The 19,693-nt window shown below is 55.6% G+C and overlaps 2 protein-coding genes across 2 annotated transcripts in view; one reads left to right on the top strand and one right to left on the bottom strand.

Moving 5' to 3' along the window:
- The window catches only part of MEIOSIN (meiosis initiator), a 39,345-nt gene extending 24,654 nt beyond the window's left edge, over positions 1 to 14,691 (top strand). Inside the window, exons 5-16 of the mRNA XM_056135595.1 lie at positions 239 to 329; positions 3,638 to 3,749; positions 4,984 to 5,118; positions 5,827 to 6,072; positions 7,107 to 7,215; positions 9,355 to 9,455; positions 10,274 to 10,432; positions 10,949 to 11,019; positions 12,215 to 12,358; positions 12,452 to 12,690; positions 13,981 to 14,070; positions 14,514 to 14,691. Of these exons, the coding sequence (XP_055991570.1) occupies positions 239 to 329; positions 3,638 to 3,749; positions 4,984 to 5,118; positions 5,827 to 6,072; positions 7,107 to 7,215; positions 9,355 to 9,455; positions 10,274 to 10,432; positions 10,949 to 11,019; positions 12,215 to 12,358; positions 12,452 to 12,690; positions 13,981 to 14,070; positions 14,514 to 14,691 (1,675 nt within the window). The remainder of the gene's footprint in view (positions 1 to 238; positions 330 to 3,637; positions 3,750 to 4,983; positions 5,119 to 5,826; positions 6,073 to 7,106; positions 7,216 to 9,354; positions 9,456 to 10,273; positions 10,433 to 10,948; positions 11,020 to 12,214; positions 12,359 to 12,451; positions 12,691 to 13,980; positions 14,071 to 14,513) is intronic.
- A 531-nt stretch (positions 14,692 to 15,222) lies between these two features.
- On the bottom strand, positions 15,223 to 19,166 carry SIX5 (SIX homeobox 5). The gene is made up of 3 exons (XM_056137165.1): positions 18,328 to 19,166; positions 16,696 to 17,480; positions 15,223 to 16,446 (listed from the first exon to the last, which is right to left on the bottom strand). The coding sequence occupies exons 1-3, from the start codon at positions 19,122 to 19,124 to the stop codon at positions 15,839 to 15,841; spliced, it is 2,190 nt and encodes a 729-aa protein (XP_055993140.1). The 5' UTR covers positions 19,125 to 19,166; the 3' UTR covers positions 15,223 to 15,838.
- Between the last annotated feature and the right edge of the window lie 527 nt (positions 19,167 to 19,693).

Here is a 19,693-nt window from a genome sequence, read left to right as displayed (position 1 = left end):
GTAGGGTGTCATTACATAGACTAGGGCAGGGTGGAGCTAGAAAGGATTAGAGTACAATAGGCAAGATTTGGTGACAAACTGGACTGGACACAGGGAAAAGGGACTTCCACAAGTCTACGTAATGCCTGGGATTCCATCTCAGGCGCTTGGGGTGGGCAGTGGTCCTGAGATGGGGGTCACTGAACTTTGGGAGTGATGTACCAAATTTCATTTAACCAATACTCTTACTCTGAAACAGGAAACAGAAGAAAAATCACACCAGCAAACTACAAGAACTGGCATTGTTGCTGCCATTAGCCCTGAAGACCAGCAATAAGAAACTCACCAAGGTAGGGGACTGGAGGGGTTCCTTAGCTGTGGGCATGGGAAAACGGGCAAGGGGTTGGGAAAGGTCATCATCCTGGCAACCACAAAGCTTCGAGAGTGAGAGTTCAAGGCCACTGGGCAGGTCATTCAGCTACTCAACCTCCAGTTTCTCAGCTGGGAAATGGGGGTTGGGGGCCAAGGGTATAGCAGCGGGGGATGACTGCCCCAAATGCTTAGAAAGCCAAAACAATATAAAAGCCAAATTGGCCTGGGTTAATGCTAATTTCCTGCTTGAGTTCCTTGTTTTGAGACCCGTGACTATAATTCCACAAAGTGTACATAGCTAGGGCAGGAGTGGATACGGCACTTGTCCTGCATGAAGCCGACCCAGGTTCGATTCCCAGCACCCCATATGATCCCTGAGCTCTTCCAGGAGTACTTCCTAAGCACAGAGCCCAGAGTGAGCCTTGAGCACTACTGATTGTAGCCCCAAAACAAAAAGTGGGTGTAGCTAAAGCTTCACTGTCCCCAGTAGCAAACCAATGTATTTATTGCTGAGCTAACATCATCATCCTGGAACCATTCCCACCCTATTGATACCTTGGCTTTTCCTCCCTGTGACCATTAAAGCTCTCTGCATATCATGCTGTGATGGTTTTCTGATTTCTGACCCCTTTAATATTATATCTGGGAATTATTATTATTATTATTATTGTTTTGTTTTGGGATCTTTGGTAGTGCTTAGGATTTACTTCTGGCTCTGTACTCAGAGATCACTTCTGGCAGGCTCGGAGGACCATATGGGGTGCTGGGGATCAAATCAGGGTTGGCCACATGCAAGGAAAATGCCTTACCCGCTGTACTATGGTTCCAGCCTTGTCAACTGGGAATTCCTGGGGGCCACCAAGGCCACACTCAGCAGTGCTGGGGATGAGAGAAGGCATGCAACGCTGAGGATCAAACACTTGCGTATGCAAATAAGACTTCACATACCTGTGGTCCCTGACCTCTAGATAAAGAATTCTGGGATGACAAAGACCATATAGATAAATTGCTATGCCCAATACCCTCTGGTACTAGTGTACAGCAGATAACAACTGCTCTCCATTGATGGAGATGCTAGCTGGCAGACCCTGAGTGCCCAGTGTCTCACATTCCAGGCTTGTGAGAAACATACAGCTGCATTCTCTTGTTTGACTTGAAACAAAACACAAGCGGATCTTGCACAGAGCCCCAGCAAGCTGGTGGCTGAAAGAGAGGGATAGTCAGCTGTGTCTCATTCCAGACGCTGCACCCTCACTGGCTCTGTCACTTGATGCTCAAGAGATGTTTGTTAATCAATGAATTCCCTCTGTGGAAACCATTATGCGACTTGTCAATCTTACCTCTGGAAAGTCTCTGGAATGTGACCCCACAGCTAACCTTCTTGAAATATCTATTATGGAGACTCAATCATGAAATCTGATGATTGGAAGAATGATATCCAATTGCCTTCTGCATACAATCTTTATTTAAAAAGGGGGAGGAAAAAAATAAAATAAAATAAAAAAGGGGGAGGAAGTTGGGCCATATCCAACAATGCTTAGGAGCTATTTCTGGCTCTATGCTCAGAAGGGCTTCTTCTTGGCACTCAGGGGGCTATATGGGATGCCAAGGATTGAACTGGGATCATTGACATGTGAAGAAAGTGTTTTTTTTTTTTTATTTTGCTTTGTTTTGTTTTGGGGTCACACCCGCACTGCTCAGGGGTTATTCCTGGCTTTGCACTTGGGAATTACTCCTGGTGGTGCTCAGGGGACCATATGAAGTACCAGGGATTGAACCTAGGTCAGCTACATCAAAGGCAAATGCCCTATCTGCTGTACTATCATCGCTCTGGCCCCTGAAGCAAGTGTCTTACCTCTTTTATTATCTCTCCAGCCCCCACATAGGACTCTAGACTACAGAAAATCACTTTTACATTGCAGTTTATAAGACTTCAATTTATCAAAAGGCTAGAGTCCATTTTTTTGCATGCCAGAGCCCCAGTTTTGCTCCTTGATACCACATGGTACCTCAGGCACTGCTGAAAGAAACTCCCAAGAGCTGGGCCAGGAGTAGTTTCCATGTACTGTTAGGTGTGGCCCCCAAAACAAACAAGACAGGATTTCAGCTTAGAAAATGCCAACCATGTGCCAATCCTTGTGTTGGAAATATTAATTTATAAAAGACAGAACTTATATAATTTTATATGCTATATAATACTATTATAAAAAGTTTGTAAAGGGACCAGAGAGAAAGTCCAGGGGCTAAGGCACTTGCTTTACATGTGGATGACCTGAGTGTGATCCCTGGAACCACATATGATTCCCTAAGCCTTGCCCGGAGGGAACCCTGAACCCAGAAGCAGGAATAAGCTTTGAGCACCACCAGGTGTAACCCCTCAAAAAAAGGTTACAAAAGGGCCAGAGAAATGATAGAGCGGGCAGAGCACTTGCTTCACATGCAATCGACCCAGATTTGATCCTCTATCCCCCACATGGTTCATGATCACTGCCAGGAGGCATTGTGCTCAGTGCTGTGGGAAGCCATTCCTTCAGTCAACTGTATTTTAACTGCCTTTTCATTCTGTACACTGAGCTACAGAAATAATTACTATATCGCTACCCTCTAGTAGTTCAAGGTCACTGGGGATGAACAGCAGGTATACAAATCATTATAAAACAGTGTACTAAGTACTTTGGTACAAACAGGCCCAGAGTGAGCAGTGCCTGGAGCCCAGCCCAGGGAGAGAGGTCAGAGAAACCATCACTGGTATTTAAACTGGAGCAAGAGGGCTCCAGGTAAAGGAGTAAAAGGGGAACCAAACAAAAGCACAAGGCCTGGCCAGGAGGGAAGATTGGCGCAGGAGGAAGCCACAGGTGGTGGAAGATCCCAGCTCGGGCCCTTTTTTACTATAGCCTTAGCGAATCCCTTTGGCATCCAGACCCCAGATTCCTGAGCTGGCACCAACAGCTCACCAAGCTGCAGTGAAGTGAGGACTGTGCAGCAGAAAAGGGTCATCTCTGGGGACCCAGGACATAGGACAGTGGGGAAGGTACTTGCCTTGCAAGTACCAGGTTTGATTCCTGACATTCCATAGGGTCTCCCAAGCACCACTAGGAGTAATTCCTGAGTGCAGAGCCAGAGGTACACCCTGACCATTGCCAGGCATGGCCCCAAAAACAAAAAGAAAAGGGTCATCTCTGCCCATGAAGGAGGAGTAAGGGCAGGGGAATAGTGCCCCAAAGCCTCTCTGCCTCCCCAGCCAGGCCCCACTCATATGCTGACCCTGTCTTTCTTTTGGGAGCAGAAGGAGATTCTGCTGCATATCCTGCACTACATTCACTTCCTGCAGAGAAGCATCAATGTGGCCAAAAGCTTGCTCAGCTTCTACATGGCAGATGGAGAGGGTGCCCAGGGAGGTAAGTGCAGCTGATGGGGGTTAGTGGCAAAGGGACACTGAGAAGCTTCAACTAGACCCTCCCAGCCCTCAGAGCCTGATGGGGGAGCAGAGAGAGATGCAAGAGGCCATGAACACTGGAGGAGGAGGATGTGTGTGAGATTGGCAAGGAGAGGCCTGGAATGGGGCCCTCAAGGACAGTGGAAGGGGAGCCCTTGCCAACTAAAGGAACCGTCTGAACCAGACTGCGGACATGAGAAGACACGTGTGGAATGTGAAGGGCAGACCATTGGGTGTGTGATGTGCACAGGCTCAGAAGCCAGACACTGACTCAGGAACATGGATGTTCCCTTGGCCTCTCAATGCTTTGATTTCTTCAGTTGCAAGCCCAGAGCACTTCTCGTGCCTCTCTATGTGTTTGTCGTGAGGATTAAGTGACTGCACACAGAGTCAAAACAGTGCCAAGTCCATGCCAGGCACCCAGGAGCACGGGGTACTGTCTGTCACTGCTGTGTGACACACACACAGGTGGGTAGGGTCCATAGGCAAGAACAGTCTGAGACGAGGTCCTGGAGGGCTTGAGTACCTGCTGAGGTGGAAGGTGGAGGATGAGAACTACTGAAGGGCTTTCAGGTGGGGAAAAGAAAAGCAGGATCAAACTCCATCAGAGGCAGCCATTGAGATCTAGTGAGGAGGACAGCTTCTCCAGCAGAAACTGGGCTTGGTGGGCCTAGGTAAGGGCCTTTTAGGACGGTTTCAGACAGGTGATGGTGAGGCCCACTGTGGTGTGGGAGCTGCGCCAGCACCCAGCCTGGCTAAACGGGGGTGATTTTCATGAGGAAAAATCAAGAGGACAGAGAGAAAGCGTGGGAGCCCCAATGGGTGGTGGAGCCTTCCAGAAAGGGACTGATTTGGGATGAATAAGGGTTTAGTAAGGCTCACACAGACCTTTGCCACCTGAGACAAATCCAGGTGAGCCTTCGCTGCCATAAAGTCAGCCTGGGGCCCGTGACTGCCTGCCACCTTCAATATTGGGAAGCAATGTCTGGGAAGGGCGGGCGTCCCGTGCTGGTCACGTGCATGTTACTTGATCTGTCAATGCTTCCGTTTGCTCCACGATGACCATAATCATGCAAAATCTGAATGTGTTGTAGGGAACATGTTCAAAACCAGGCTGGCCCTGGTGATGGGGGTGTGGGGGGTGTGGGATGGCCTTTGGGGGTGAGTATCTCACCTGTCTCCTTCATCCTGCACAGGGCTGGGTCAGAACCCAGCTGCTGCTTCAACCAGACCGAGATACTCCACGCCTTCGAGCTCCCCATTCTCTGCTCAGTCCCATTTCCGGGGAGGCTGTCGTAAACCTCAGAAAAAGAAGCTGATCCGGGCATCAGGTACAAGCTGCTGGAAGAGGCCAGAGGGTCAGTCAGACAGGAGGGGCCCCTCCTCCAGGCCTCACACCTTAGCATTGCTGGGCCCTTGTGCTCTCCCTCTGGCCCCTCTATGTCTTTAAATCAGGAGTTGAACCTAAGCAATGGCTACTAGCCCTTACTGAACATCTAAATTATTGGGGTGTTTCTGAAATTGCTATGCTTGCTATGCAATGGTATAGCTTATGGTTATGTGCATGCAGACCTCATGAGACTGAGGTTTGATTGCTGGTACTGCCAGAAAAGAAAAAGAAAGAAAAAAAGACCAGGCCTGTACCACCTACACACACCTCAGGTTTCCTAGACCTGACTGGGACCTGCGTTATCAGCATCTTTCCAGAGTGCTCAGGGTGAGTCTAACATGGGGCCGGGAGAGAGCCCCTGCAGGAGGACTTGGGAATGGGCCACTAGGCCAAGCTTAGAAATGGGGGAGGGGGTGGAAAAACAGAACAGCAGGGAGGGCACTTGCCTTGAATGCAACCCACCGGGGTTTGATTCTTAGCACCCCATGTTGTCCCCTGAGCCACACTAGGAGTGATCCTTGAGCACAGAGTCAGAAGTAAACCCTGAGCATTGCCAGGTGTGGCCCCTAATCAAAAACAAAAGTTTAGAAATAGATTGTTGGCCTCAAGCAAAGAAGACCCCACATGGACACCATCTCTCTCCCTACAGAGCATCACACTCGAACTCAGAGCCCTCGCCGCTGTCTGGTTCTGGGCAAGACCAAGAAGGAAGAGTTGTCATGTCCAGACCAGCAAGGAGGAAGCATCATGGGGCTTGCCACCCCATTAAGCAGCTCTGACCGATGCCATTTCCCTAAGTCTGAACTGTCCTTGCCTCAAGATGACAGGAAGGAAAGCAGATCCCAGCAGATGCTGCCAGATGTGGCTGAGAACAAAGTCCACTGCACCATCTCAGGTGGGCTTCCTCTCTATTTCCCCTGAGCTGGTCACTCACACCCTATATCTGGGGCTCCCACCTTGGACCAGACACAGTGTGAGGAGTTGGGGGCTTGTGGGGGTTGAAGCGGAAAGAGATACCATCTCCATCTGATAGGATCACCTCTCACCGGCTTGGGAGGTGGGTACCTATGTGGGACCAGTCTGTGCTACTGGGGTATGCAGTTTCAGGTTGAAGATCTGAGGCTGGGGTAGGGGCTCCCCATATCTGCCCCAGTTTGAAAGGGCATGGTGGACTGCAGGGCTGGGATGACTGGAAGGCAAGGCCTTGACCCGCTCAGTGTGGCAGTTCATTCAGTCCTTCCTTCCTAAGATGTCGCTGTGCCAGGTCGCATTCCAAACCTGAGAGCTTTCCTGTTGGGGTTCCAGCTCCTGCGATGGCACAAGGGCATGATGACCTAGTGAAGCAGTTGTGGAGGGGCCCTTGCATGGTGGCTGGGGGCAAACTGATTGCCAATGCCTCGATTTCTCCACTGTAAAAAAGCATAATCATGTGCCTTCACAAAGGGCTATAGAGTAGGAGGGAGAATGCTTGGTGCCACGCTGGCTGTGGAGAATATGATATAATTATTTGCTCTCATCATCTTCATTGTTTCCCATAATGATTGGGAGGCGTGATCCCCCAGCGTACCTGACCATCCTGACCACTGGAGCCTGGTGATGTAGTGCTGCTCGGGCCCAGCCATGCTGGGACCCCCATGGCTCCTCTGGCAGTGGGGCTAGGGGTGCTGAGGGGGGCATGCAGTACTGGGGGTCAAACTGAAGACCAAATATATTCAAGGCATGTGTTCCAGCCCTTTGAGCCGTCTTCCCAGCCCTGATTTAATAATGTTATCTCCCTTGTAACTTCTAATAAGGATGCGAGATTCTAGAAATCTGGGGGTGATCTGGGTTGACTCCGAGCCTCACAGAGGCCCCAGGATAGGGAAAGAAAGCCTGTGGCAGACCCCGCAGCCAGTACAGTCACGAGTGATATCTTATTCCGCCCCCAAGGCTGCTTTTGCAGAAGCAGCCCCCTGCCCGAGGAACCACACACTGCCTGGGAGGCCCAGGTTGGGGATGAGAGTATCCACTTCCTCATCAGAACACAGAACTATGCCAGGTAAGGGAACCCCAAGAACTTGGATCAGGGAGGCTGAAGTGTTTGGAAGCAATGAGGAGCAATGAGAAAGGAGGTTGTTTATCTCCTTCTTGCTTCTGGGTTTATTGTTTGGTGGGGGGGGGCATACCTGGTGAAACTCACAGCTTTCTCATGGCTCTGCATTCAGGGATCACTCCTGGCGGAGCTCAGGGCACCATAGGGGATGCTGGGGATCGAACCTGGGTTGGCCACATGAAAGGTAAGTGCCTGGCCCTAAGTTCTATGACTCCAAGTTCTGCTGTTGATGAGCACTGCTGTGGGCCTGGCTCTGTGCTTGGCACTGTGAACTCCAAGGACAACTGGCTTCCTGTCTCCGGGTGTAACCTCCCCTCAGGTCTCCCTCTTTTCAGCTCCCAGCCCACATTCACTGGGTGAACTGACTCTTTTGACACACAGCCCTTGGCTTGTCAGTCTGTGACTTAAAGCTCCCTCAGGGGCCGTAGCAAAAGTACAACGCATAGGGCAATGGCCTTACATGTGGCCAACTGAGTTCGATCCCTGGCATCCCATATGGTCCCCTGAGCACCTCTAGAAGTAATTCCTGAGTGCATAACCAGGGGTAACTCCTGAGCATCGCTAAGTATGACCCTCAAAACCAGAAAAAAAACCCCTAAAAACAGCTCTCCCTCAGTGGACTGGACAGAAGAGAGTTTAGGAGATAAAATGCTTGCCTTGCACATGGTTGACCTTGATTCCATCCCTGGCACCACACAGGGTCCCCTAAACACTACCACAGGTCAGTCATGTGCACAGAGCCAGGAATGGGCCCTGAGTACTGCTGGGTGAGACCCCCAAACAAAACCAAAATGTTTTCTCTCAGTGCCTCTAGGGTAGAGTTTGTAATTGGCTTTTGCAAACTCCTTTGGCCTCAGCTCCTGCTCTTCACCTGTAATTTTTTGAGGGGAATACCCTAAAAATTTGGGGGATACCCATATCCAGTGGTGCTCTGATGAGAGGGGACTTCAGTAACAAGGATCCAAGCCCATTACTCACCTGTTCAAGGCATGTGCTCTGCCTCTCACACATTTCTATCATTTTTATTAGAGGGGACATACATGTCTGTATCTAGGGGATTCTGTGTTGCTGGGGAATGAACCCAAGGATCCGGTATGAAAAGCATGCACTCCAACCTTTAAACTATCTCCCCAGTTCGATTCTTCTTTTGGAGGGTCTTCCCCAGCAAAACTTTGGGACCTGGGATCACTCCCATCGATTCTAGGACTAGCCACGCATCATGTTTTGATGAAGGAGGTTGTTTACGTCCTTTGCTGGACCAGTGTTTGGCCCTGTAATGCAGCACTGCTCAGACCTAGCAGTGCTCAGGGACTACACTCAGCAGTGATCAGGCGATTGTTCTGTGCTGGGGATCAAACTTTAGGCCTTGTATACACAAGACATGTGTTCCAGCCCTCTGAGATTGTTTGGGGGCCATATCTGGCAGTGCTCAAGGATCACCCAGGAGGGTTCAAGGGACCATATGGGATATCGGAGATTGAATCCAGGTCGGCCATGTACAAGGCAGGTGCCCTACCCACAGTACTATTGTTCTAGCCCATGTAAGGGTTAACTTTAGTACCACCAAGTACTTGCAGCTTCCCTGTCAAGATTTACACTCCCTTTGGGTACCCTCTGATCCCTCTTCCTGGTAAGTCTGTACCCCTGATCCACCTGGAAACCTCTACCAATTCCACGGGGTGGGGTGGGTGACATTCCATGCTGTGCTGCCTCCTCCCTGCCCTTGTTCTCCCGGAAGCCCTGGGTGTCCCAACAGATCAGCCCACTCATCATGCTTGTAGCCCTTTGAGTATCTCAGCTAAGCTTTTTGCTTCCAGTGCTTCCTCCAGCCACCAGTTGGGGGCGGCACTGAGACACCCCACCCCCAGGTCACTTGGCAATCTTCCCCAAGATGCCTTGTTGGTCTGAATTACACTTTTTCTCCCCCTAAAATTTGGGGGCCACACCCGGTGATGCTCAGAGGCCACTCCTGGCAGTGCTTGGGGGACCATATGGGATGCTGGGGATCGAATCCAAGGTCAGTTGCTTGCAAGGCACCCTCCCCCCTGTATTATCACTCCAACTTCTGAATTCTACTTCTTGCAGGCAGAAGCTGTTGCACTACAATTCCAGGGACAAGATGAACAAGGAGCTTCCAGATGCTGATCCTTGGCTTCCCACCTGGAACCCTGTGGATAGCCCCCAAGGTCATTGCAGCTGTCTCAGTCCTGGGGGGCTTGTGTCATCGTTGTGGTTTCCTTTTTATTTGTTTTTTTTGGGGGGAGGCCACACCCAGCAGTGCTCAGTAGTTACTCCTGGCTCTTCACTCAGAGATCACTTCTGGCAGGCTTGGGGATACTTCTGGGGTCCCGGGGATCAAACCTGGGTCAGCCACATGCAAGGCAAGTGCCCTCCCAGCTGTGCTATTGCTCCAGTCCCTCAATGGTTTCTTTTTCAAGGAGTTGTGGAGAGTAGAAAGGGATTTGGTGAGCACAGGGGGTATCCCCCATGTGTGCCTCGTAGCACCCCATCCGTAAATCTGCTTGTCAGGCAGATGTGCTCATCAACTACTGCTCTTTTCATGGAGCTGCAAAATGTTTGGCTCTTAAGATTCATTGTGTGTGTGTGTGTGTGTGTCTGTGTCTGTGTCTGTCTGTGTGAAAGGGGGGTATGCAGGGAGGGAGTTTGCAGTGCTGTGGATGAACCCAGCATCTGGCACATGTGCTCTTGCTGAGGTACATTCCTGCCCTCCTCAGATTCTTGCTTAACAGAGTTCCAGAAAGCTGTAATCAACCTATCGGAACAAAGCCTTTTTGATATTGGGTGTTGGTTTGTTTGGGGAGTGGGGGTGTCCCGTCACATAATCCCAGGCATCACACCCATTTGTTTCCTCTACTGATTCCTCACAGTGAGGACCTGACAGGAAGAGTCACTGCCTCCATGTCTGACATGCTATCCTCAGAGTTTGCTGCTCTGTTGGGGAGAGGGTGAACTTGGAGCCTGAGTCCGCTATGTCTTTTTTCAGGGAGCCCACTGAACTTGGGCCCTCATCGGATTGACGACTGGAATGCCACAAGACACCCAAGGGAGATCCTAAACCTTAGCCCTTCCCTCTTCAGCAACCCGGGGAAATTGCCGCCCAAACAGCTCCTGGATGATGGCACCGAGTACCTGACCCAAGGAGGTGAAGTCAGGGACTGGAGCAATAGTACAGCGGGTAGGGCGTTTGCCTCGCAGGTGGCCAGCTTGGATTCAATCCCCAGCATCCATTATGGTTCTCCAGCACCGCCAGGAATAATTCCTGAGTACAGAGCCAGGTGTGACCCCTCCCCAAAAGAAAAAAACAAAGAGGTGAAGTACCAGACTGACCATGACACTTGGTCTGTGCAGCAAATGGGTGACACTCACTGAGTGCGCACCTGGACTATCTACCCAAGATAGGCCCAGTAGGGCCTGCCTTGAGCTTGCTGCTCAGTGGAGAGAGGCCCTGGCCCGTGCAGAGGTGGAAGGCTCCAAGAGGCCACAGTAGTAGCCTCGCTGCTCTGTCTGAGGTAGCGGTGTCTCCATGGCGGGGCCTGCAGGCTAACCCAGGAGGACCTAAACCAGAAAGCCAGAGGAGAGCATGGGCCAGGCAGGCTAGTGGACCAGGACTGGGAGCAAGGTTTTTCTACTCCAGCCCCCTGTGTCTTCTCCCTAACAGCTCTTTTTGAAGATACTTTACTCGATCCTGTGACTGTGCCTGTGACCTGCAAGCTCGAGGTCCCCCAGAACGTAAGCATATGTCTGCCCATCTGCCCAGAGACACATCTGTCCTATTGTCATAACCTTTGCTTCACCATCATTCATCCAGCCCCTCAACTGGTCAGTGGCTCCCACACTCACAATGTCCATCTGATCATGTCTCTCGTCAGACTCCTCATTACATTTACTAATGGCCAGTCCCCCCAATGTGCTGGCCACTTAGAATGCAGTAGACTCAGGGCTGGCGTAATAGTACAGCGGGTAGGGCATTTGCCTTGCATATGGCAGACTTGGGTTCAATCCCCGGCATCCCATATGGTCCCCTGAGCACCACCAGGAGTAATTCCTGAGTGCAGAGCCAGGAGTAACCCCTGATCACTGCTAGGTGTGACCCAAAAGGCAAAATAATAATAAATAAATAAAATCTTTTAAAAAAGATTTTTAAAAAATGCAGTAGACCCAGAGGAGCAAAGCCAAGCAGGAATGTGCTATAGGCCTAGAGCACTTGCCTTGCATGTGTCAGATGCTGGGTCGGATCCCAGGCACTGGAGGAAAATACGAGCCCAAGGGGTGTTCTGGAGCGTAGACGCTGCCTGGAGGAGGCCTGGATTCCATCTCCAGCGTCACATGGTTTCCAAGCACCACCAGGAGCAATCCCCAAGCACCAGATTAGGAGTAGCCCCCAAGTGCTGCCAGAGAGAAGCGCTAAGGCTCTTGCCTTGCAGGTCATCGGCCTGCCACCAAATAAGGTTCCCTGAGCACCGCCAGGGGTCACTCCTGAGCACAGATCCAGGAACAGCCTCTGAGCACTGCTCATTGTAGCCCCCAACTACGACCCCTCAGAAAGGAGACAGATGGCCCACATTCCCTCCAGCCTTTCTCAGCTCTCTGTGGGAATCTAAGAATATTTATTTGCATGAACATCCAGGTTTGTTTGCATGAAGTTGTCTCAAAACATCCAGCTTTTTTTTGGGGGGCCACGCCTGGCTGTGCTCAGGGAGTACTCCTGTCTCTGTGCTCAAGGGTTACTCCTGGTAGTGCTCGGCAGACCCTCTGTGGCTCCAGGGAATCAAACATGGATGGGTCAGCCAAGTGCCCTTCCCCTGTGCTCTCTCTCCGGGCCTCACTCAGGTATTGCTGATACTCATATTACAGCCCAGGAAAGCAGTTTGTGGGACTAGGAAGGCTCCTGCTTCTCCTCCCAGTTTCCCTCTTCACTCCCCAGGACACAGCCCCTGGGACCCCCGAGGACTCTCCCGACCTCCAGAGTAGGTTCCAGTCCTCTGTGACCCTGGACCACTGCTACCTGTCACTGAGTGACAACAGCAAGACGTCCAGCTCCAGCTCTGAAGAAACAGACACAGAATCGGTGTGGAAGCAGCAGGAGGTGTGAGGGGCCGCGGTTGTAGCCGGGACCCCCATCTCCAAGGGGCCACTTTAGCTCTCTGTCCCTGTCCAGGAGGCACCCATCGAGCAGCCTGAGGGTCTGCCATCCTCCAGCGACGATGGGGACTACACCTGGACCCCTACCCGAAAGGCCTCAACCGTGTCCACAGCCGGGAAGAAGGCCAGGAAGGGTCAGGGGGTTAGGGCCCCCATGAAGCCCAGGGAGAACAAAAAAGCCCCCTGCTCTACCCTGAAGAAGAAGTGTGTCAATGGCTTCATCATGTTCTGCAGGATGAACCGGAAGCAGTACATCCGGTGGGTGGGAGTCCCCTTGGACACTGGCTTGGACCTTCATTGTCCACCCCTATACCAGGTTCTCAGTACTAACACTATGCCACTTCCCAGGCCTTCACTGACCCTCCTTGACAGCCTCTGGCCTGGCCCCATAGCCTGAGTCAGGTTCTGTACAACTCAGAGTTCAGAAAAAAGGGGTATTTGTTGCTATAGCTTAAAAGAGGGGGAGAAGGGGTGGGAGGGTTACTGGGATCATTGGTGGTGGAGAATGGGCATTGGTGGAGGGATGGGTACTCGATCACTGTATAACTGAAACCCAAGCACGAAAGTTTGTACGTATACAACTGTGCTGGTGTTTCACTACTAAAAATTAAAAAAAAAATAAAGAGGGAGAGAAATAGTACTCGGGAAAGAGCTTGCCTTGCATTCACTTGATCTGGTTTGATACTCATGTGGTTCCTCAAGCATTGCCAGAAGTAATTCTTGAGCACAGAGCCAGGAGTCAGCCCTGAGCATCGCTGGGTGGGGTCCACAAAATTAAAAGGGGAGAGAGGCTGTAAAGCACCTTCGGTGTGAGCAGGGTGCCCCCCCCAAGATTCAGCCTCCCGCTCTGCACCCCAACCCGTAGGCCTGTGGGAGTGTGATGGTTCATGTAGAAATTCTTGGGGTTTTGTTTTTGTTTGGTACCACACTCAGCAGTGCTCAGGGCTTACTCCTGGCTCTGTGCTCAGGAATTACTCCTGGCAGTGCTTGGGGGACCATATGCCGGGAATTGAGGCCAGGTCAGCTGCATGCAGGACAGGGGGGCAGAAGCCCCATGAAGCACAGGGAGAACAAGAAAGCCCCCTCCCTGCTGTACTATCTGCAGCCCCAGGTTCACATAGAAATTCTTGGGGCCGGAAAGATAGTCCAGTGGGTGAAGTTTTGGCCTTGTATGTCTGACCTGAGTTTGATATTCGCCATATGGTTCCTCGAGCCTGCCAGGCAGGAGTGATCCCTGAATGGGGAGGCAGGAAGGAGTAACAGCACAGCTGGGTGTGACCCAAACTCCCCTCCCCCAAATAAACTAAGCCAGAGGGTGGGAGGTAAAGGGCAGCTTCCTGACAGAGGCCAGTGATCTGCAGTGAAGCCAGTGTTCCGTTCCTTACAGCCCTTCTCCGTTTCGGCCAATGCTTGGCTCTTGAGTCACCCCGGAGGTCCCCCTCAGTATTCAGACGGGAAAAGAAGGGCTCAGTGGGGTCAGAAACTCCAGGTGAGATGCAGCCGTCACCTAACCATGCCTCTCCTTCCTTCCTCCATGTCCCTTCGCAGGGCCTGCCCTGGGACCGCGTCCACGGCTGCCACCAAGGAACTTGCCCAGCTCTGGCGCATGATGACCCCGCAGGAGCAGAGACCATACTGGTGAGCCCAGTGTGCAGGAGGCTGGGGCTGGAACAGGGCACCCCATGGGGTTCCAGAGCCCTGGGCACAGGCTGCATGTTTCTGGGAGTGCTTGCATTGGGTGTTACTGCAAACTTTTATGGAAGATCCGGAGAGGCGCTCTGCCCTGAAGTTTAGAGAGCAGACAACTTAATAGGGGCTTTGGACTCTGCTACTCTAAATTCCCTTTGCTCACTCTGGTTTGCTCAGAGCAGGAAACTAGGCCTTATTTCCTGGCCATCTGGGTCCCCTTCCGACCCTCCCTGAAGCCTTCTCCCAGGGCAGACTTGACCCCTGATATGTATGCACAGGCCCGCAGGGCTTCTTCACCCAAGAGCCCTGGGCCCAGTCCTATCCTAAGGAGCAGCCTGGATCCTGGGTGTCCTGTCCACCGCTCAGCAAAATGTCCCCCTTCCTGCCCCCAGCATCAAAGCCCGCAGGTTCAGCCGCCAGCACAACAGAAACGTGAAGCAGGCCCACTCCAGCAGTGAGGATGACAACGGGGACATCCCCAAGCCCTTCTACCAGCTGTTGGCCGAGAAGGCCCGGAAGGCCCAGGGTGTCCCGGAGAATCCCTATAGGCTGCCTTTGCCCCGGGAGTAAGGGCAGCCCTCCCACCAGACAGCTCCTGAAGATGCTGTTGGAATGAAGAGGTGCCCTTCCTGGCAGCCAGGAAGGGAGCCCTATTTATTGATGACCCGCGTGCACCCCCCCTCCCCAAGATGCTTTCGCCTTGGGTGCGGCAGAGCCGCAGGGCAGAAGGAAGGACGCCCTGGATGAGAGGCCCGACGCATTTATGCCAAGGGGCTCCTCTGGTCCTTCCTGACCCTCAGAATCAAATGGTTTCCACCCCAGTTAGTCTCACCTTCCCCTCCCTCCCCTGTTCTATTTATAGTTTTTTATGGTGTCCAGAATAAAGCAACTGATGTCCTTGCATCCAGCAAGGGAGACAAAAGCAGCTTCCCGTCATCTCTCTCAGCCCTTGGGGTTCCTTTTGGTAGGGGTGGTGTCCCCAAGGCCTATAGTTGGAAAGGAAGTTCCTGTGCGCACCAAACCCACCAAACCCAAATCCAAGCCTGCGGTAAGTGGTTTAGAACATAACCCACTGCCCGGAGGCTCTACTTGTCTGTTAACTTTAATTGAAACAGAGGCATTAACATATCCTAGAAAAATAAAAGATTTAGAGTACAAACTAGACACAAGGGTCAGGGTTGCCCCCACCCCCACCTGGGGTGAGGTGTCTTTGGTCTGGGGCTGACGTGGGCAGAAGGGCTTCTGTCCAGAGGAGCTATGGGGGATCCTGCCAGGCCTCCCCCACTGGAAGGGCCCAGTTTGGAGATTCCGTCAGTCTCTGGGCAAAGGGCACCCAAGGGGCACCCTGGGATTCCAGTTGGTTCTGAGAACCCGGGGTGTCAGTGGTGCTATTAATAGTGTTTCAGGGAGGGAGAGGGTGAGGGCTCAAGGGGATGAACACCCAGCCACTGGGCAGGGTTTCAGCTCACAGCCAGTACCAGGTCAAGGGGGACAGAGCCCCTGAGTCAGAGCCCCCTAATCTCTCCATATATATGAGGGGTAAAGGGGGCACTGTAATAGGAGTCCTCCAGTCCAGAGGGATGGGGCCCCGGGCAGTCCCAGGCTTGGCGAGGTTAGGCGGCTCGGGGGCCAGTGTGGGATCTTGCTGGCAGCAGCCCCTCGCTGGTGTCCCCCTGCACCTCGAGCACCATAGTCAGGAGAGGCGCAGAGCTGCAGGTCACAGTTCCAAGGGCTCCTCGACGGGCACCGACTGTAGCTGTGTCAGGACCTTGGTCTCGGCTTCCAGCCCCTCATCCACCTCCCCCCCGGCAGTGGCACCCAGCAACAGCCCCTCAGGGTCAGGGTCCGGCAGCCGCAGCACGGGGTGGGGAGCCTGTGTCCCCAGTGCTTTCTCAGCCTCTAGCAGTCCCTCGGTGCCTGCACTCAGTTCCAGGCCAGCGGGCCAGATGGGCACAGCAGCTGGCGACAGCAGGAGCCCCTCGGGTGGGGCCGTTGGGAAGGTGGGCAGGAGGCTGGAGTCAGGCGGGAAGGGCAGGCTGGCAGGGGCTGGGGCTGCGGCTGGCTGCGGGGGCGGCGCTGCTGTGACCTGGCCCAGGCCTTGGGCCTCCGGGAGAGCTGGGCTGGGGGCCACAGGGAGGGCCCCTTCTGGCACCGAGAGGCCCGTCTCTGGCTTGAGGGGCAGGGCCAGGCTGGGGGCAGGGGGCAGCACCTGGGAGACCAGCATGCTGGTGGGGAAGGTGGCCGTAAGGATGATCTTGCCCTGCTGCACGGCCACGCCTGTCACGATGGGGCTGCCGGACACAGGGTTGGCCAGGAGGAAGTTTCCTGTGGGGACAGAGCGGGTACAGGCATGTTAGGGCAACAGCTGGCTGTTGGCATAGGGGAGATGGCATGGAAATCAGCCAGCAACCCATGGAGCCCCTTGGGGAGAGATAGCAAGTCTGGCCTAAACCCCAGGGCCAGAAGGTTCTGGGGCATGCCAAGTAGAACACTGTCACCCAATACCTCTGTCGGCACCCCCACTTCCCTTATAATTGTGCCACTCTTGGCGCAAGCCAGAGGGCACGGTGGTACCTGGCGCGGTGGCTGGAGGCAGCTGCAGGGCTGTCACGCCCACCCCGGAGTTGATCAGGTGCACGTTGGCAGGGCCCGTTGCTGCTGCCACCTTCACAGGGCTGCCCGGCCCGGCTGCCAACAGCTGCAGGGGCCCCACAGCCTGAGGCAGGGTCACCACCTGGGAGGTGGGCACCACCTGGGGCAGGTTTAGCAGCGGAGAGGTGGGGCCCAGGCCTGCAGGGTACCCGGGGGGTGGGGACAGCGGCACCACCTGAGGTGCTGCCACGGAAGGCACGGGGCCTGGAGGCAGTGGGAAGGTGGCAGCCGGTGGGGGGCCCGGCACCACTTGGGGCAGAGGGCCGGGCACCTCCTCTCCAGGTGGCCCCTTGGTCTCCAGGGATACCTCAGGCTGTGCCTCCTCCAGCCGTACCTCCCCAGTCTGAGGATCCAGGACCAGCGAGGTCTTGGCCTCGCTGGTGGCCTGGACGCTGGGCTGTGCAGGGGGGGTCCCCCCAGCCCCGGCAAGCAGCAGCGGGCCCAGGCTGGAGGCCTCGCCCAGGGCCAGGCTGTTGATGATGACAGGGCTGCCGTTGAGGAGCACTGCGGGGGAGCTGCCGGCCGCCAGGAAGCTGCCGTTCACCAGAATGGAGGAGGAGGCTGGGCACGGGGCCGGGGGGCTGGTCCCCGCCAGGAATATGGAACCTTGAGCTGGCACCTCGGCAGTGGCCGGCGCCAGCCCCCTCTCCAGCTCCTCGGGGCTGCGGCTGGATTCGTCTTCAGTAGCCGGGTTGCCATCAGATTCGCTGTCCGGAAAAAGGATTGAGTTGTGGCCCCAAATGCCGGTCCCGGGCTGGCCAGACCGCTAAGGAGCAGAGGCTAATCTCGGTTTTCCCCCCTTCCCCTGCCCAAGTCACAGGCGGGAGGAAACCTCTCTGTGACCACCCAGGGACCCCAAGCTCGTAAGTTCTAGAAGCTCTGCAGGGATGTCCCCGGAGGTGGGGGCAGGAGAGGCCCCTCTTTGTCTGCTCTTGGCCTGCAAGACCCAGAAGCTAAGCCCCCACGTCCGGGAAGAAGGGGGGCTCGGATGTCGGGGTTCCGAGCGCAGAAGCCCTGCCCCCTGCGGGCTCCCCAGATAGCCGCCGCGGAGAGCGAGGTCGGCGCGCCGGGTGGGAGGGGAAGGGCTCTAGGGTTACAGGGAAACCAGAGCCGGCGAGGTTCACGTTTCACAACAAAGACGAGCGAGGACCACGCCGGGCGCGCCCCGAGGGGGGAGCCAGGGGGTGAGGGCAAGTAACGGTCTCGGGCGCGCCACGCAGCTAAGGGGCCGAAACCAAGCCTCTCGCGGGGTCGGGGGCAGAGGCCACTCCCCTAGCCTTCCCCCACCCCGGGCCCGCGGGGCGCAGGGATGGGTCTGGAACCCGGCCGGGAGTGGAGCGCAGGCAAGAGCTCCAGCCGCGACATCTGGGGACAGGGGCCGGGATGAGCGCCGCGCCCGGCACTGCCTTCTTGGCGCTCGGCGGGCATTGAGGGTCGGTGTCGGCCGGGCTGGGGTTGCGGGGGTTGAGTGCGGCAGTCGGCGCGCAGGGGTGCGGGGCTGGGGAAGAGCCCGTCCCTAGGACAACGGGCCTTGCGCCGCCCGGGCTCGCTCACCTCTTGCAGGGCGCGCCGCCACCCCCGGTCCGGTCGCGCTGTCGCCGGTTCTTGAACCAGTTGCTGACCTGCGTGAGCGAGAGGCCGGTGAGCGTGGCCAGGCGGCGCTTCTCGTCCGGCGTGGGGTAGCGGTTGCCGCGATAGCAGGCCTTGAGCGCGGCGCGGGAGCGCTCCTTGAAGCAGTAGACGGTCTCCTCGCCGTCCCAGATGGTCTTGGGCAGCGGGAACTTCTTGCGCAGACGATACTTGTCCACTGCGCCCAGCGCGCGGCCGCGGGCCCGTTCGGCCTCGTGGTAGCGCGCGCGCAGGTAGAGATCCTGCAGGAAGGCGTGGTGGGCGGCGGGGAAAGGGCGGCTCTCGAGCAGCCGGTACAGCTCGGCGTACTCGCCCCTCTGGAAGGCCACCAGGGCCCGAGCGCGCAGCACCGGATCGCTGCCACGTAGGCGCTCGGCCGGGGGCAGTGCGCCCAGGAAGCGGCTCAAGCGGCCGGCGTGGCCAGCCTGGAGCAGCGCCTCGCACACGCACGCCACCTGCTCGGGCGAGAAGCGGAGGCCCGTGGGCGGCTCGGCAGCGGCCTCGGGGGGCGACCCCGGGACGCCCGGGGACCCCGGGCCCTCCGCTCTCGCCGCCGCCTCGCCCGCCCCGGCCCCGGCTGCCGCCGCCGCCTCACCCTCGGCTGCCTGCAAAGTCTGCAGGAGCTGGCGCGCTTCCTCCTCCTCCTCTTCGGTCGCGGCCGCGGCCACCGCCTCCCCCCCAGCCGTGGGCCCCGCGCTCGGCTCGGCAGGCAAGGTAGCCATGTTTTGCAACTTTGGGAAGTTCCTCCCTCCTTCTCCACCTCCCTCGGGCTTTCCCCAGCCCTCTCCCCCACCCGTCCCCCCTTTCCGCACTCCCCCCCCACTTCGCGCTTCCCGATCTTCTCCCGCGGCCTGTCCCGCGTCTCCTCCGCAGCGCCCGTCCCAGCTCTCCACCAGGGTCTCCGTCCCAGTGTGTGTGTGCGCCCGCCCCCCTCCCCGTCTGTCCGTGATTCTCCCTTTGTTTTCCCTCCGCCTCAGGCCGCGCTTTTTGCCTCCCCCAGCGTGTGCCTCTCTGGCTCAGGGCCTCAGTTTCCCCATCGGGACAACGGAGAAGGTAACGGGCCGTCCGGGAAGGCTAAGGGCGCGAAGTCACCTCCGCCCCAAGACAGAGCTTCTGCATGCCTCCGTCTCCAGGGTCCTCTGAAGTCCCCCCCCACGCCCCATCTCGGCCCGCGCTCCGCCCCTCGGAATTCCCGGCGCCGCAGGGGGGCGGGTCTGGCAGGGAGAAGGGGCGGAGGAAACTGGCTAGAAAGTTTGCAGCAACTTTTCTCGGGCTTGAGGCCCTGGAACGG

The sequence above is a fragment of the Sorex fumeus genome, unplaced genomic scaffold (assembly GCF_029834395.1).
Source record: "Sorex fumeus unplaced genomic scaffold, SorFum_2.1 ptg000122l, whole genome shotgun sequence".
In the NCBI taxonomy this organism is placed as follows: Eukaryota; Metazoa; Chordata; class Mammalia; order Eulipotyphla; family Soricidae; genus Sorex; species Sorex fumeus.
The sequence above is the reverse complement of the archived record's forward strand: the minus strand, read 5'-3'. Positions and strand labels throughout refer to the sequence as shown.